This window comes from Echinops telfairi, unplaced genomic scaffold (genome assembly GCF_000313985.2).
Source record: "Echinops telfairi isolate 266 unplaced genomic scaffold, ASM31398v2 ScPeMD7_3509;HRSCAF=4178, whole genome shotgun sequence".
In the NCBI taxonomy this organism is placed as follows: Eukaryota; Metazoa; Chordata; class Mammalia; order Afrosoricida; family Tenrecidae; genus Echinops; species Echinops telfairi.
Genome location: NW_022107407.1, coordinates 3,804,483 through 3,818,323, shown reverse-complemented (window position 1 = coordinate 3,818,323; position 13,841 = coordinate 3,804,483). Strand labels below are relative to the sequence as shown.

The 13,841-nt window shown below is 39.4% G+C and overlaps 1 protein-coding gene across 1 annotated transcript in view; it reads right to left on the bottom strand.

Moving 5' to 3' along the window:
- Positions 1 to 13,841, bottom strand: part of FMN2 (formin 2) — a 409,490-nt gene that overhangs the window by 325,618 nt on the left and 70,031 nt on the right. Inside the window, exon 2 of the mRNA XM_045294279.1 lies at positions 1,159 to 1,325. Coding sequence (XP_045150214.1) covers positions 1,159 to 1,325 — 167 coding nt within the window. The remainder of the gene's footprint in view (positions 1 to 1,158; positions 1,326 to 13,841) is intronic.

Genomic DNA, 13,841 nt, shown 5'->3' with positions numbered 1-13,841 from the left:
GTGCTGACACTCGTTATGAATTATGAATATGTCTTTTGAATTACTGTTCCGCTGTATTAACTCTCTTGGTGAAGGGAAACTGGGGGAAAAAGCAGACAATGCTGCTTCATGTCAATATTTAATACACAAATGAGTTATGAACATAAGGAAATCACATTTTAGGACCGCAGAAACCTTGGACACACTGGGCACGGTGCGTGGGCCTGTGGATTTGCATCTGAAAGAATACTAATGCTTCACAAAGTCAGGAATACTGACTTAACACAACTTTGAGATAAGCACCGATTAAAGCAGGCTAGGAAACTCTGAAGAGCTGCTACCAGCCAACAATGAGAGTAGAGATACCAGGAGGATTAGGGGATGGTGGGGCGAGAAAGGGGGAATCAATCACAAGGATCAATCTATAACCCCTTCCCAGAGGGAGGAATAATGGAAAAGTGGGTGAGGGGCGACGGAGGACAATGTAAGATATGAAAATAATAATCTATACTTATCAAGGGCTCGTGAGGGAGGGTGGGTGGGTGGGGAATGGAGGGGGAAGAAATGGGGAGCTGATATCAGAGGCTCAAGTGGGAAGAGAATGTTTTGAAAATGATGATGGTGGCTTATGTACAAATGTGTTTGACACACTGGATGAATGTATGGATTGTGATATTAGATGTAAGAGCCCCCAATAAAAGTAAGGGGAAAAAATAGAATCTTAGAGTTGATACCTACAAGATCTTAAGGCAATATGGTACCTCAGAATGGATAGTTTAGATATGCATTTAACATGTTTAAAGAAGTGGATAAGGCTATCTTCAACAATATTCTGTAGGATACAAAAATATTTATAAGAGTTATGTAATGGTACTAAATTTGAAAAGAGAATAAATATTGTGTATTTGATCCAAAGGGAAATTAAATAATCATTAATTAAAAAAAAAAAAAAAGAGCAACCACCGGTTTTTCTAAAAGGACACTTGCTGAGTATAGGGAAATAATTATGAATACCCCAGCACGCCAAAACTATACAATCAGACATAATACCTTGCTGCAGAAAAGAAAGCAGGTGTCCCAGCTTTGTTTTATTAATTATACATGACTGGGGAAACCCACACAGAGCTGTTCATTCTACTGCAAACTGTCTTATAGGCAGAAGCTAATTCTCCTACTCACATCGAATGGAGCCGAGCTTGACTGGATATTCTGATCACACGGTTCCCTGAAGCAATCACTAAAAGGAAGCAGAAGACCCATGGCGATGATCCGGGAGCAAAACTTCTCTGCTTCTTCTGGAGGCCCGTTTTCCTGCTGGCTGAATAACTTCTCCAGCAGAGTCCGCCCTGCGGAGGAAAGACACAGGGTCATTAGAGACAGTGCTGGCAGAGCACGGAGCTCAGACAGCCCCCAGAGGAGAGGAGCCTGATAAACACAGCAAGGGAGCAACACTGTTTCCAAGGCCACTACCTGCTACACGAGAGGAACCTCTCACACTCAGAGTGGGGAAATAACAAATAGCTCAGAGATTATTGTGCACGAAATGCCACGTGTGGAGAGGCAGATCTGGTATGTTTCTCCACCTCAAAAGACCTCCTGCCCAAGAGACAATGAACCATAGTAAGCAGTACACCTTCTTCCATCCGAAGAAGCCCCGACCTTTTGGATTTCATTGTTTATCCTGCTTCTCTGCATTTACCCTGCAAATAGTTTTCTGAAGAGGTACAGTTGACCCAAGAAAAAAATCAGAGGTTGGGGACCCCAAACCCCACCACAGTCAAAAAAGAGCATATAACTTTTGGCTCACCAAGAACATAACTATGAATAGCCTAGTGTTGATCGGAATGGTCACCAATGAAACACAGTCAGTTAATACATATTATGTATGGTGTATGTATTATATACTGAATCCACATAAAAGCTGCATTTTCAATGTCAGATAAAAAGACATTTTGCAAAAAGTGCAGTTTTCAACACCTGCTTACAGTATTGTTGCAGCAACAGTCTCACAAACGTCCTTTTCCTTTTTTACATGTTTGTTATGCTGGATGCATTCATCTTGAAATGATGGGCAATGACAATTGTAGATCTCCATCTGCGACATGTATCAAACAACTCAGCATTCTTGTAACATCATGACTTTTCTTTCTGGAGCATTCCCAGCATTGTTTGTGCGATGCTTCTCAAGGTTTATGGTATTGCACTAAACATGATGAAATATGCACAATAAACACGAGAGATCACTTTTTACCACAATAAACCTGAGAAGTCTTTTTATTTTATTTTTATTTTATTGGAGGCTCTTATCACAATCCATATATATATCTATTGTGTCAAACACATATGTATATATGTTGTCATCTTTTTCAAAATATTTTCTTTCTATTTGAGCCCTTGGTATCAGCTCCTCATTTTTTCTTCCCTCCCCCACTTCCTCCCCCATGTTCCCTTGATAATTTCTTTTTTTTTTCATGTCTTACACCAACTGCTGTCTCACTTCACCCACTGTTCTGCTGTTCATCAGGTATCAAGCACCAAAGACCCAAAACAAAACAAACAAACAAACAAAATCATATCAATGGGAATGAGGGGGAGGGCAAAGTGGACCCAAAGCCCATCAATAGTGTTTTTTGTGTCCCTAGATTATGATGAAATTGTAATCTTTGCCAGGGTTAAGGCCATGAGCCTAGTTTCAAGTCCATTTGACACCACTAGTTCTTTAAGCTTCAGGAATTTATTTAGCTTGTTTATTCATAAAATACTACAGAAGGAAATGAAAGCTTATAGCATCCCTGTAGAAGCCCTGTTCCCTCATTACTTGTCATCCCACCCCACAGCCCCAATATGATACAAATAATCATAAAACTTTGGATTGAATTACTTATCCAGAGAAGTCTTCAATGACCTCTAACATACCCCTTTCACATCTTTCCATAGTACCTTTGTGTAATATAAGATTTTAATTAAATAATGATTTGCATAATTTTAATTGTTTAATATCCCCATGCCTTACTAATCCCACCAAGTGTCTTTCAGTGTTACATACTATGATGGTCTGAAAATTGTTAGGTTGCTGGAAGCTATGCTCATGTAGAACTTGCACATGGATCAAAAGCAATTGTGCAAACAGAACAAGGGAATACAGCATGGTTTACAATAAGGAAAGCTGTGTGTCAGGGTTGTATTTTCTCACTGTTCTTATTCCATTTGCATGCCAAGTAAATAATCAGAGAAGTTGGATTATATGAAGACTGTAGCATCAGGATTGGAGAAAGGCTTATTAAAACCTGTAAAATACAGATGGCACAACCTTGCTTGCTAAAAGTGAAAAGGACTTGAAGCACTTCCTGATAAAGATCAAAGATTGTATTTCAGTATGGGTTACAGCTCAATGCCAAGAAGACCAAAATCCTCACCGTTGGTTCAATATGTATCCTCATGATAAATGGAAAAGGAAAATGAGGTTCTCAAGGATTTAGTCTTGCTTGGATCCATACTCAATGCTCATGGAAGCAGAAGGCAAAAGATCAATGCATTGCACTGGGTGAATCTGTTGCGCAAGACCTCTTTAAAGTGTTGCAAATGAAGGATGTTACTTTGAGAACTAAGGTGTACCTGACCCAGGTCATGGTATTTCCAATCACCTCATATGCATCTGTAAGTTGGACAATGAATAAGGAAGACCAGTCTAGCGCCCTGCCACCCTAAACACAGCTGATCTCCTCTGAATAAGAAAGACCAACGAAGAATCAATGTCTTCAAGTTAGGGTGCTGGTGAAGAATACTGAAAGTACCATGAACTGTCAAAAGAACAAAAAAAAATCTATCTTAGCTGCAGTACAACCAGAATGCTCCTAAGAGACAAGAACAGCAAGACTTCCTCTCTGAGAACAAGGCCTTTCCCATGTCTTGTCCATAGTCAGAGGGGATTCGTCAGAGGCTTGACCCACATTGGAGACCCTAAAAATGAATTTTGGGCTTTTACCATCATCTACAGCTTCCATTCCCTTCTCTGCATTTGAATTTTTTAATTTACAATTATTGGATCACACATGCTTGTGTGTTTCTTCCATGTGGATTTAGCTGACACCTCGTTTATTTTAATAAATCATATTATTGAAGGCTCTTACAGGTCTTATAACAATCCATACATCAATTTGATCAAGCACATTTGTATACATGCTGCCATCATCATTTTCAAACCATTTTCTATCTTCTTGAGCGCTTAGTATCAGCTCCCTCTTTCTCCCACCCTCATGGGTGGGAAAATTAGTTTTATTTTCATATTTTAAGCTGTCTGCTATATCCCTTCACCCACATTTCTGTTGTTCATCACCCTGGGGAGGGGGTGGGGGTGGGGGAGGGTGTTGCACATTGATCATTAAGATCAGGTTCCCTTTCTTCCACCACCTTTCCCCTGTAGTCTTGGTATCGCTACTCTCATGATCAGTCCTGAGGGGTTTATCTGTCCTGGATTCTTAGTGTTGAGAGTTCTTGTCTGTGCCAGTGTACTTGCTCTGGTCTAGCCAGATTTGTAAAATGCAGGGGAGGCAGGGAGGAACTATGAAAGGGCTAAAGGAATGTTGTGTGTTTTGTTGGTGCTATACTGCATGCTGGCTCATTCCTTCTCTGTGACCCTTCTGTGAGGGGATGTACAATTGTCTACTGATGGGGGTCTCCATTCCGACCCCCCTTATTCTCCTGTATATGACTATGTTTATTCCAATATAAATGTGTTTTGCCAATAAGAAGTATCAATAAATATGTCTGAACACAGTGCTATGATTCTATGACAAAAGTATTATTCTATGATTTACATCATAGCAAGAACTGAAAAACCAAGTATTGTTTTATATCATCACCAGACTTTTTTTCTGCAAAGGATTCATTAGTAAATTTGTTAGACTTTATGAGCCACTTAATGTCTCTATTGCTATGTCTTCTTTTGGTTGCTTTCTGGTGGATTTTTTTAAACTTTTAAAATATAAAAACCACTCGTTTTTGTGGGTGTGAAACAAATGGTGAGAATTTTAATTGGTCCCTCTTATTATAGTATTGAAATTAAGTCTACTTAATTTATCAAGTCATGTTCATGCCCTGATTTTATATACTTGTATCTATCAATAAACATTGTGATACTTGAAAAAAATATATATATAAAAACCACTCAGCTCAGACTTATATGAAAGAAGGTTTAGATCTGTATGTTAACACAATCAAATATGTATCTGTTCAAATTCTGTCAGCACACCAACTGGTTGTCACTGCATAGACTCAAACTTCATACAATTTTCTTACATTCACATCTTTGTAAAGTAATACAACCCACACTAGTTGCTAACTAGTCATTCTTGACTCTTAGCAACCCCATGTGTGTCAGAGTAGAACTGTGCACCACAGGATTTTCTATGGCTGAGGCTTCAGAAGTAGTTCACCAGAGTTTTCTTAGGAAAACCCTCTGTTGACTCAAACTAACAACACCAATCCATGTTGGAAGAAGTAAATCCAGAGTTCTCCTCAGAGGCAAGGATGGCAAGACTTTGTCTTACATACTGTGGACATATTATCAGAAGAGATCAGTCCCTCATCATGCTTAGTAAAGTGGCATATCAGAGAAACAGAGGAAGGTTCTCAGTGAGCTGAATTAATACAGTGCATCAATGAGCTCACGCCTGGGAACAATTGTGAAGATTTCACAGGACAGTGCAGTGTTTTGTTCTGTTGTTCATAGAGTCGCAATTGGTCAGAGCCAACTCGATGGTACCTAACAACAACACCTTGGCTAGTAACCAAATGCATAAACTCATTGCATAACCCAGTACCTCCTTTAAAGCAATAGTAATTAGTAGCCATGGATTTCCCATCTAGTCAATTTCAACTTGCAGCAATCCAGGTCTGTCAGAGTAGAGCTGTGTTCTATAGGGTTTACAAAGGCTGATTTTCCTAATCTAAAACTCTGCCCCTGATATACTGGTAGTGACAAAAAAGTCTGCCTGGTGGCTTCATTCTTTCAGGTCATTAGAGTATATATACTGGTCTACAGTTTTTTAGGGAAAATACTTTTTCCTACAAAACTTAGTTTGGAGCTTACCTACATGTAATTAGAACTGGGTATATATGTTTGGCAATTACATAATCTGTCAACTTGCAAAAGGGTGGAGTGTAGCCTGTCAATCAGGTTGCAGCTTGGTGACCACATTTCGAGTTGCAAAGGAGATAAATAGCTCACTGGAGGCCAGATGTTCTCTTTTTCTGCTTTGTCTTCCCACTGACAAGCCACAGGGAGCTAGATTGATGCAGTCAGAGCCTTGGAGCTGGAGGAGCCACATGGAGACTCACCCCAGGGCTAAGATGCTTCTACCGCCACTGCATTCCACCACTGGATTCACAGGACTTTCCACCCACTAGCTTGTGATCTTTCTGCATTCAGCCTCATTGCATGGCTGCATGAGTCTGAAGAGGAATTTATGGACTAGTATCAACCTATGGGGTAATATCGAACTTATGGACTTGATCTGGACTGGGCTGGGATGTTTTCTTTATGTAAAATTGTTTTTTGATATAAAGTTCTCTCTTACACACATATGAGTATCAATGAACTTGTTTTTCTAGTCAAACCTGACTAACACAGTATGAAACCACAGCCCTTAATTTTCAATTGATTAGTCATCATAACAGTATATCCACTGGACACATCTTATACAATGGCTGAAAATAGCCACATACTAAATAGATATTTCCTATACCATAGAGATTGTGGTATATCAAAAAATATGAGACAGGATCTTTCATGTGTGTAAGTGTGTGGGTGTATGGGCACATCACATCAAATATTATCAAAAGAGCTACTGAACAACATGGAAGAGAAGGAATTATGAGCTCTTGTAGCTTGGATGGATCAGTTTTATATTCAACAATTCACAAACAATTCATACGCATTTTGTTTCAACCCATCCATTGAAATGTCCTCAATGTACCATCACTAATTCCATTTTTTCTCTCTGTTTCCTCTTTCCTACATCTCTGAATTTTTGTCCTTGGGGGAAAACTGCCCTTTTGATTATTCCAACATGGGAGTGAGTTCAGTTCAAGATCTGATATAGTCTTGTAGTTCTATCTATCTCTAGCTGATCAGTAGGCCTGGTACCTTTTATGGTTTAGGTTTAGTTCTACATTTTTCTCCTACCCTATCTAGGACCTTCTAATGCGATTCTTTTCAGAGCAGATGGTATTGATAACTGGGAACCATCTACTTCTGTTGTAGAGATTGATATTTCAGCTTATCATTAGCCCATTGGATTAACTGTTTCCATGTGTCTTAGATTTTCATCATTCTTCTTTTGTCCACCTTAGAAGGCAGTTTAGAAGATGTTAGGACCCCTTTGGCTACTCATCAAAGTACGATGTAGCCAACTGTTTTTGTAAACTAGGTGATGCTAATTGACATTGGTATCCCATGAGACACTGGAACTGAGCCCCCAGGCCCAGCTACTCCTACCCTCAAAGTGTTTGGTTAAGTTTAAGTAGTTTCAAGAATTTTATCCCGTGTTTCACCAAATTCATGTATGCATTTTCAGCAAAGGTAAATAACATACACAAATATTCTCTGTCAAACACACACATTTTTTCCCATGGTTATACACCAACTCTTCCTCCAATACCTTTTAAGGCTGTGTGTCTACCCAAGCATCTACTCATAGATACCAGTTAATGCAGGATTGTGTATATAATAGTACTTATCTTTATTGTTTTTAAGTTTTACAAACCTCCCAAAAAAGTATCTGTTAACTTGGATGTAGGCAAACACAATATCCTGTAAGAAGTAGGTTGGAAAAAACTGATGGATGCACAGGAAGGCAATTAATTTTTTAAATAATCCTTATGGAAGCAGATTACCAAGTCTTTCTCCTAATATGCTGTTAGCTTCAAACTACCAATTTTCCTAGTTTACAGCTGTGCATTTAATCATTGGTTCCCAGCTGTAACAACAAAAACATTGCCAAGGGTCTTCTGTGCATGAAAATCACACAGGTTGAAAACCTTGCCTGTAACCTCTCTCTGGATGGAAACTAACCTCCAGCACATTCAGAACATAGATTCCATAATAATACCCCTCTACTGACAGCCCTCTTAGATGAAGCAATTTTATGTTTAAAGTCACATATTTGGGGAACATAAAAGTGGGTATTTTTCTGGATACACACAAGCACTTTCAAATGTGTGTTATTATTCTCCTAAAATATAAGCTCTTTTGAAACTCCTGTCATCTAATTAGATCACCTGCTATCTGCTTTCCTTTTTAAATTTTCCCATTGGAATCTTTTTTTTTAAGTCATTTTATTGGGGGCTCATACAACTCTTATCACAATTCATACATACATCAATTGTGTAAAGTCCACCTGTATATTTGTTGCCCTCATTATTCTCAAAGCATTTGCTTTCCACTAGGGCTCTTGGAATCAGCTCCTCATTTTTCATTTTTTCCCTCCCTTCTCAGCCCTCCCTTATGAACCCTTGATAATTTACATATTATTATTATTTTGCCATATTTATGTCTCCCTTCACCCACTTTTCTGTTGGCCATCCCCCAGGGAGGAGGTTATATCCTTGAGAGGGGTTCCCCCTTTCTACCCCACCTACCCACCACCCTCACAGTATCACCACTCTCACCACTGGTCCTGAGGGGATCATCTGTTCTGGATTCTGTGTGTTTCAGTTCCTATTTGCACCACTGTACATCCCCTGGTCTAATCAGGTTTGTAATGTAGAATTGGGATAATGATAGTGGGGTTGGTGGGGGTGGGAACATTTAAGAACTAGAGCAAAGTTGTGTGTTTCGTCGATGCTGCACTGCACACTGAGTGGCTCGTCTCCTCCCCACTCCCCTTCTGCAAGGGATGTCCAGTTGTCTACAGATGGGCATTGGTTCCCTACACTACACTCCCCCTCATTCATGATGATATGATATTTTGTTCTTTGGTACTTGATACATGGTCCCTTCAACCCCTTGTGATCATACAGGCTGGTGTGTTTCTTCCATGTGGGCTTTGTTGCTTCTGGGCTAGATGGCCGCCTGTTTACCTTCAAGCCCTTAAGACCCTATATGCTATATCTCTCGATAGCCAGGCACCATCAGCCTTCTTCACCACACTTACTTATGCACACATTTGTCTTCAGTGTTTGTATAGGGAAGGTGAGCACACAATGATGGTTTTTGTTCTTTGGTGTCTGGTACCTGATCCCTTCAATGCCTTGTGATCACACCAGCTGGTGTGCTTATTTCCTATCTGCTTTCCTTTTGTCATCCACTAACATCTTGCCCCTCCCTTTAATCACTATATTACTTCGATTCCATACACTGTCCTCATTTCCTCATATCATCATTATTTGTGAATCTGAAGTCCACTGTGATGATCACAGTAACACCCAGGTAGGTAACCACACATATGACTTTGATTCATTTTCTCCAGGAAACATTTCCTACACCTCACACTAGGTTCCCATTGCCATATCCATAGCTTTGAATTTGTCACCATCAAAATCTATATCACCTCCAGAATATCAATTTTCAGAGCTTACCCTAAACTCTTCACTGCCTTCCCTTCGCCCACAGAGTAAAATTAAACTCCTCATAATACTTAAATAGATTCCTGACTAGCTTACCCCTCTCACCATGCTTTCCCACTGTGTTAGAGCCTACTAGCCTTTTAATTCTTGATCACATTGCGCTCATTCTTACTGGGAAACCATTCTACTAGAGCACTCTGCTCCTAGACAGTTGAATGACTCATTCCTTTATTTCATCCAGGTCTCTTCTTAAATGCCACGTTCACTGATAGAACTTCCAGACCCCACTCTTTCTGAAATATCACACTCTGTTCTTCCTTTTCCTCTTAGTCTCCTTTTTATTCTCGAAAGGATTTAGCAATATTTTTTTAATTTAATTTAATTTTTTTAAACATTTTATTAGGGGCTCATACAACTGTTATCACAATCCATACACACATCAATTGTATAAAGTGCATTTGTACATCATTCTCAAAACATTTTCTCTCCACTTAAACCCTCAACATTAGGTCCTCATTTTTCCCTTCCCTCTCCGCTCCCCCCTCCCTCATGAGCCCTTGATAGTTTATAAATTGGTATTTTGTCATATCTTGCCCTGTCCGACATCTCCCTTCACCCACTTTTTGGTTGTCTGTCCCCCAGGGAGGAGGTCACATATAGTTCCTTGTAATCACTTCCCTCTTTCCTACCCACTCTCCCTTTACCCTCCCTGTTTCGCCACTCACACCACTGGTCCTGTAGGGCTCATCCACCCTGGATTCCCTGGATTTTCAGTTCCTATCTGTACCGGTATACATCCTCATACACACACACATTTGTAATCTATCACCTTCTCATAGAATGCCACTCCATTTTAGCAGATTATGCTGCTATCCAGTGCCTAGAAGTATACTTGACCCTGAGTAGATATTCAATTAATTTGTTGATCATCAATATAAATTCAGTTAGCATTCTGTAAAGCCTGAAAAAGATGATGCCTGTGTAAGAAAGAAATCTGATAGAGAAGGAAAACAATTATTTTCCACTAAAATAAGAGATAGGAAAGTGGAAAGACAGCTTTATGTCAAAGATAGAAAACTCACAAAATATGGAAAAATAAAGCAGCCCTGTGAAGTTCTGCCAACTTGTCCTGGTTCTCACATGTACAAATCCCTGGCTGAATCACTTAATCCCTAAATACTACCTTCTGTCCTTTAAACTTTTCTTATAGAATCCTGCCTAAAATCCTTTCCACCACATGAACCTTGAAGCACTTGGTCTTATCACTGACTTGTGATTCATTTAGCAGTCTAAATTTATGTTCCAACTTTACAATTAAAACTTTATAACTCAAAGGCAACATACTTGGGTGTCTTGAAATGTATAAACAAGGTTTAAAAACCAAAGTTGGAAAAAGTTTCTCAGGCTATCCCTTTTCCTTCTTGTCTTCCCTCCATCACTACCACCCCAAAAAGGCCAACTGAGAAAGGATATCTTTCTTTCTTTCAAACCCAAATTCTAAATGCCATGTTATAAATATGGAAGCATAGGTCTAAGGACTTTAGTTGATTTGTTCAAGATCATACTCTTTTGTTTTGTAGATCCATCTCATTTATCACACCTTTTATCTAATATAAAGCTTGATGAAATTCAGAAATAAGAGTTCACCCTTGGATTCTGTTTTTAATAGGATAATTTTTCTCATTTTCTGCCCCCTCTTTTCCACTAAAAATACATGAAATCTATCCCTAGACACATGACATGCATCCAGGCAAAGTATCAAGTTAATAATAGCTTTGAACATTAGCCTTGCAGGTAGACCAAATTGGCTCATAACCTGACTCTACCACTTTTCTAGCTATGGCCTTTGACAAGTTACTTAACCTCATTGCAACTTTAGTTTCCTCACCTATAAGCTGGAAATAAAAATTTATATGACCTCCCAGTATTATACGTAGTAAGTTAAATAATGTTCTTAACAGGATTAACAAAATGTACAATAAACAGCAAGTGTCCAATAAACCACACAGTTCAAAGCCCCTAATGAGTTGAAAACTGGCAGTATGCCAACTTAAAAGGTAAACAATGGAATTAAAATCACCCACAAGCTAAAGCCTAGTTCTAAAAATATTTGAAAGAGAATACTTGATAAAGTAGGTGATCACAGATTAAAATATTTTCCCTTCAGTTGTTCAAGACTACACTTGTCCATCATACTGAGTAAAGATAACTGCCTCCATAGCCATTTGGCAAGGCCTGTGCCACTATGTAGACCAGGGAAGGGGTGTGGGTGGGACCTGACAGAAACCTTAGCAACATCCCTCAGGTAGTAACAGATGTTGATGGAGTGCCCAGACCAGATACCCCTCAGTGCAATCCAGCTATCGAATGCATTCAAATCTGTGTCATTGTGGACCGGGTGCGTAGTGGTAAAACCATCATTAGGTTCTTTTGAGTGTGGGGCCTCAACAAACAGTACCAGAAGGATACTCATATAAACCAAGTTTTTCAACACATTTTTATGCCATTTTTGTGGTAAAATTAGGTGTGTTGGCTGATATTTGGGTGGCAAAATTAGGTGTGTTGGCTGATACAGTAGTCTCTCAGAAACTCATTTACATCGCATCGCTTAGCACTGATGAACAGAAAGAGCAGAAAGAGGAAGAGAAACTTTTGGAAGGAGTTGTGAAAGATATGTGGTGGCTGTTCAGGGCAGTGGATGTTTTCTGTTTACTAACCAATGAAAGGCAAACCTAATATTTCAGACACATTTTGCTATGAAATTCTCAATAAAGGCACAGAAAAATGAGTATTATTTTCTCAGTGAGATAAAGGAAAAATAGGAGGATGTTTTTAGAATAATTCAGAAAAATAATAGAGGAAAACAAGAAATATAATAGAGATAGAAACCTTACATAAAAAGCAACTAGAAATTCCGAAGCTTAATAATAAAATAACAGAAATAAACTATTCCATGTAAGAATACAGAAGTAGAATCAAAACAATGGAAGGAAGAATCAGCAAACTAGAAGACAGACTCTGAGATTGCTCAGTTCGAGGAACAAGGGGGGAAATTGAGCATAAGGTTTCAGTGGGACAGCATCATGAGAAATAATATACACATAATAGGAATTCCAGAAAGAGAAGAGAGGACACAAACTCCAGAAAACATTTTTGAAGAAACAATGGCAGAAAGCATCTAAACTCCATATATGTCAAACCCTAAAACACCCCAAGATATATCATAATCGAACTTTTCAGATACAAAGATAAAGACTTATGAGAGTTGCATGGGATAAAGGAAATGTCATTTACGAAAGAGGCTAAATAAGATTAAATGTTGATTTCTCACGAGAAACTATCTGAACAAGAAGGCAATGTGGTGACAGCTACAATGCCTTGAAAGAAAAGAACTATCAATCAGAAATAATATACTCAGCAAAACTGTCATTCAAAAATGAAGGTAACCTAATTATTTCCAAATAAACAGAAATCAAAACAATTTATAGCCATATGACAAGCCCTGCAAGAAATGTGAAAGGGAGTTCTCTAAAAAGTCAACAAATGAAATTAGCCTAAATTTCCAAAATGTTGACACTGAACAATCATCTGAATACATATTATAATAAAACAAACTACTAACATAAAAAATCTGGGCTAAAACAATTTATTGACAATAACATGAAAATAAAGGGGGTGATTAGTATAGATAACTTTTCACATATTAAGTAGAGGAATTTAAGTGATTTAGTAAATTTTTTTTTTTTTTAAGAGAGAAGGAGAGAGAGAGGCCAAGATGGCGAGCAGATAGGTAGCTCATGCCTGGAGCTACATGGAGATCACTGAGGGGGGAGATTTGGGGGCCAAATAGGGGTATAAAGTCTGTCTTCCGATTCCCAGGACAACTCAGAGCACTTCTTTGAACCAGAAGCTGCCTTTGGCCCCATCACCTGCACTCCCTACACACACCTGTGGTCTCTTTTGTGGTGCTCAGGGCGCCCATTCTGCCTTGACTGGCACCACAGGTCAGCCAGGCATTTGGCAGAGCCTTCCGCACTACCTGAGTGCTCTGTGCAGACCTGCCAGGCAGTACCGCTCCCCAAGTGCCTGCCCCATCTGGCCGCTCCTCACAGAACCACAGCCAGACCCGCCCGCCCCCTCCCCAGAGGTTCATGCCCCATTTGGGCACTCATTACAGACCCACCAGCCAGCCCCTCTCCACCCCAAGAGGCCCAGGCCCTGGTGCCTCAGGATACCCAGGCATACGGCAGAGTCTGTTTCCCTGCCTAGGTGCTCCATGTAGACCCGCCAGTCAG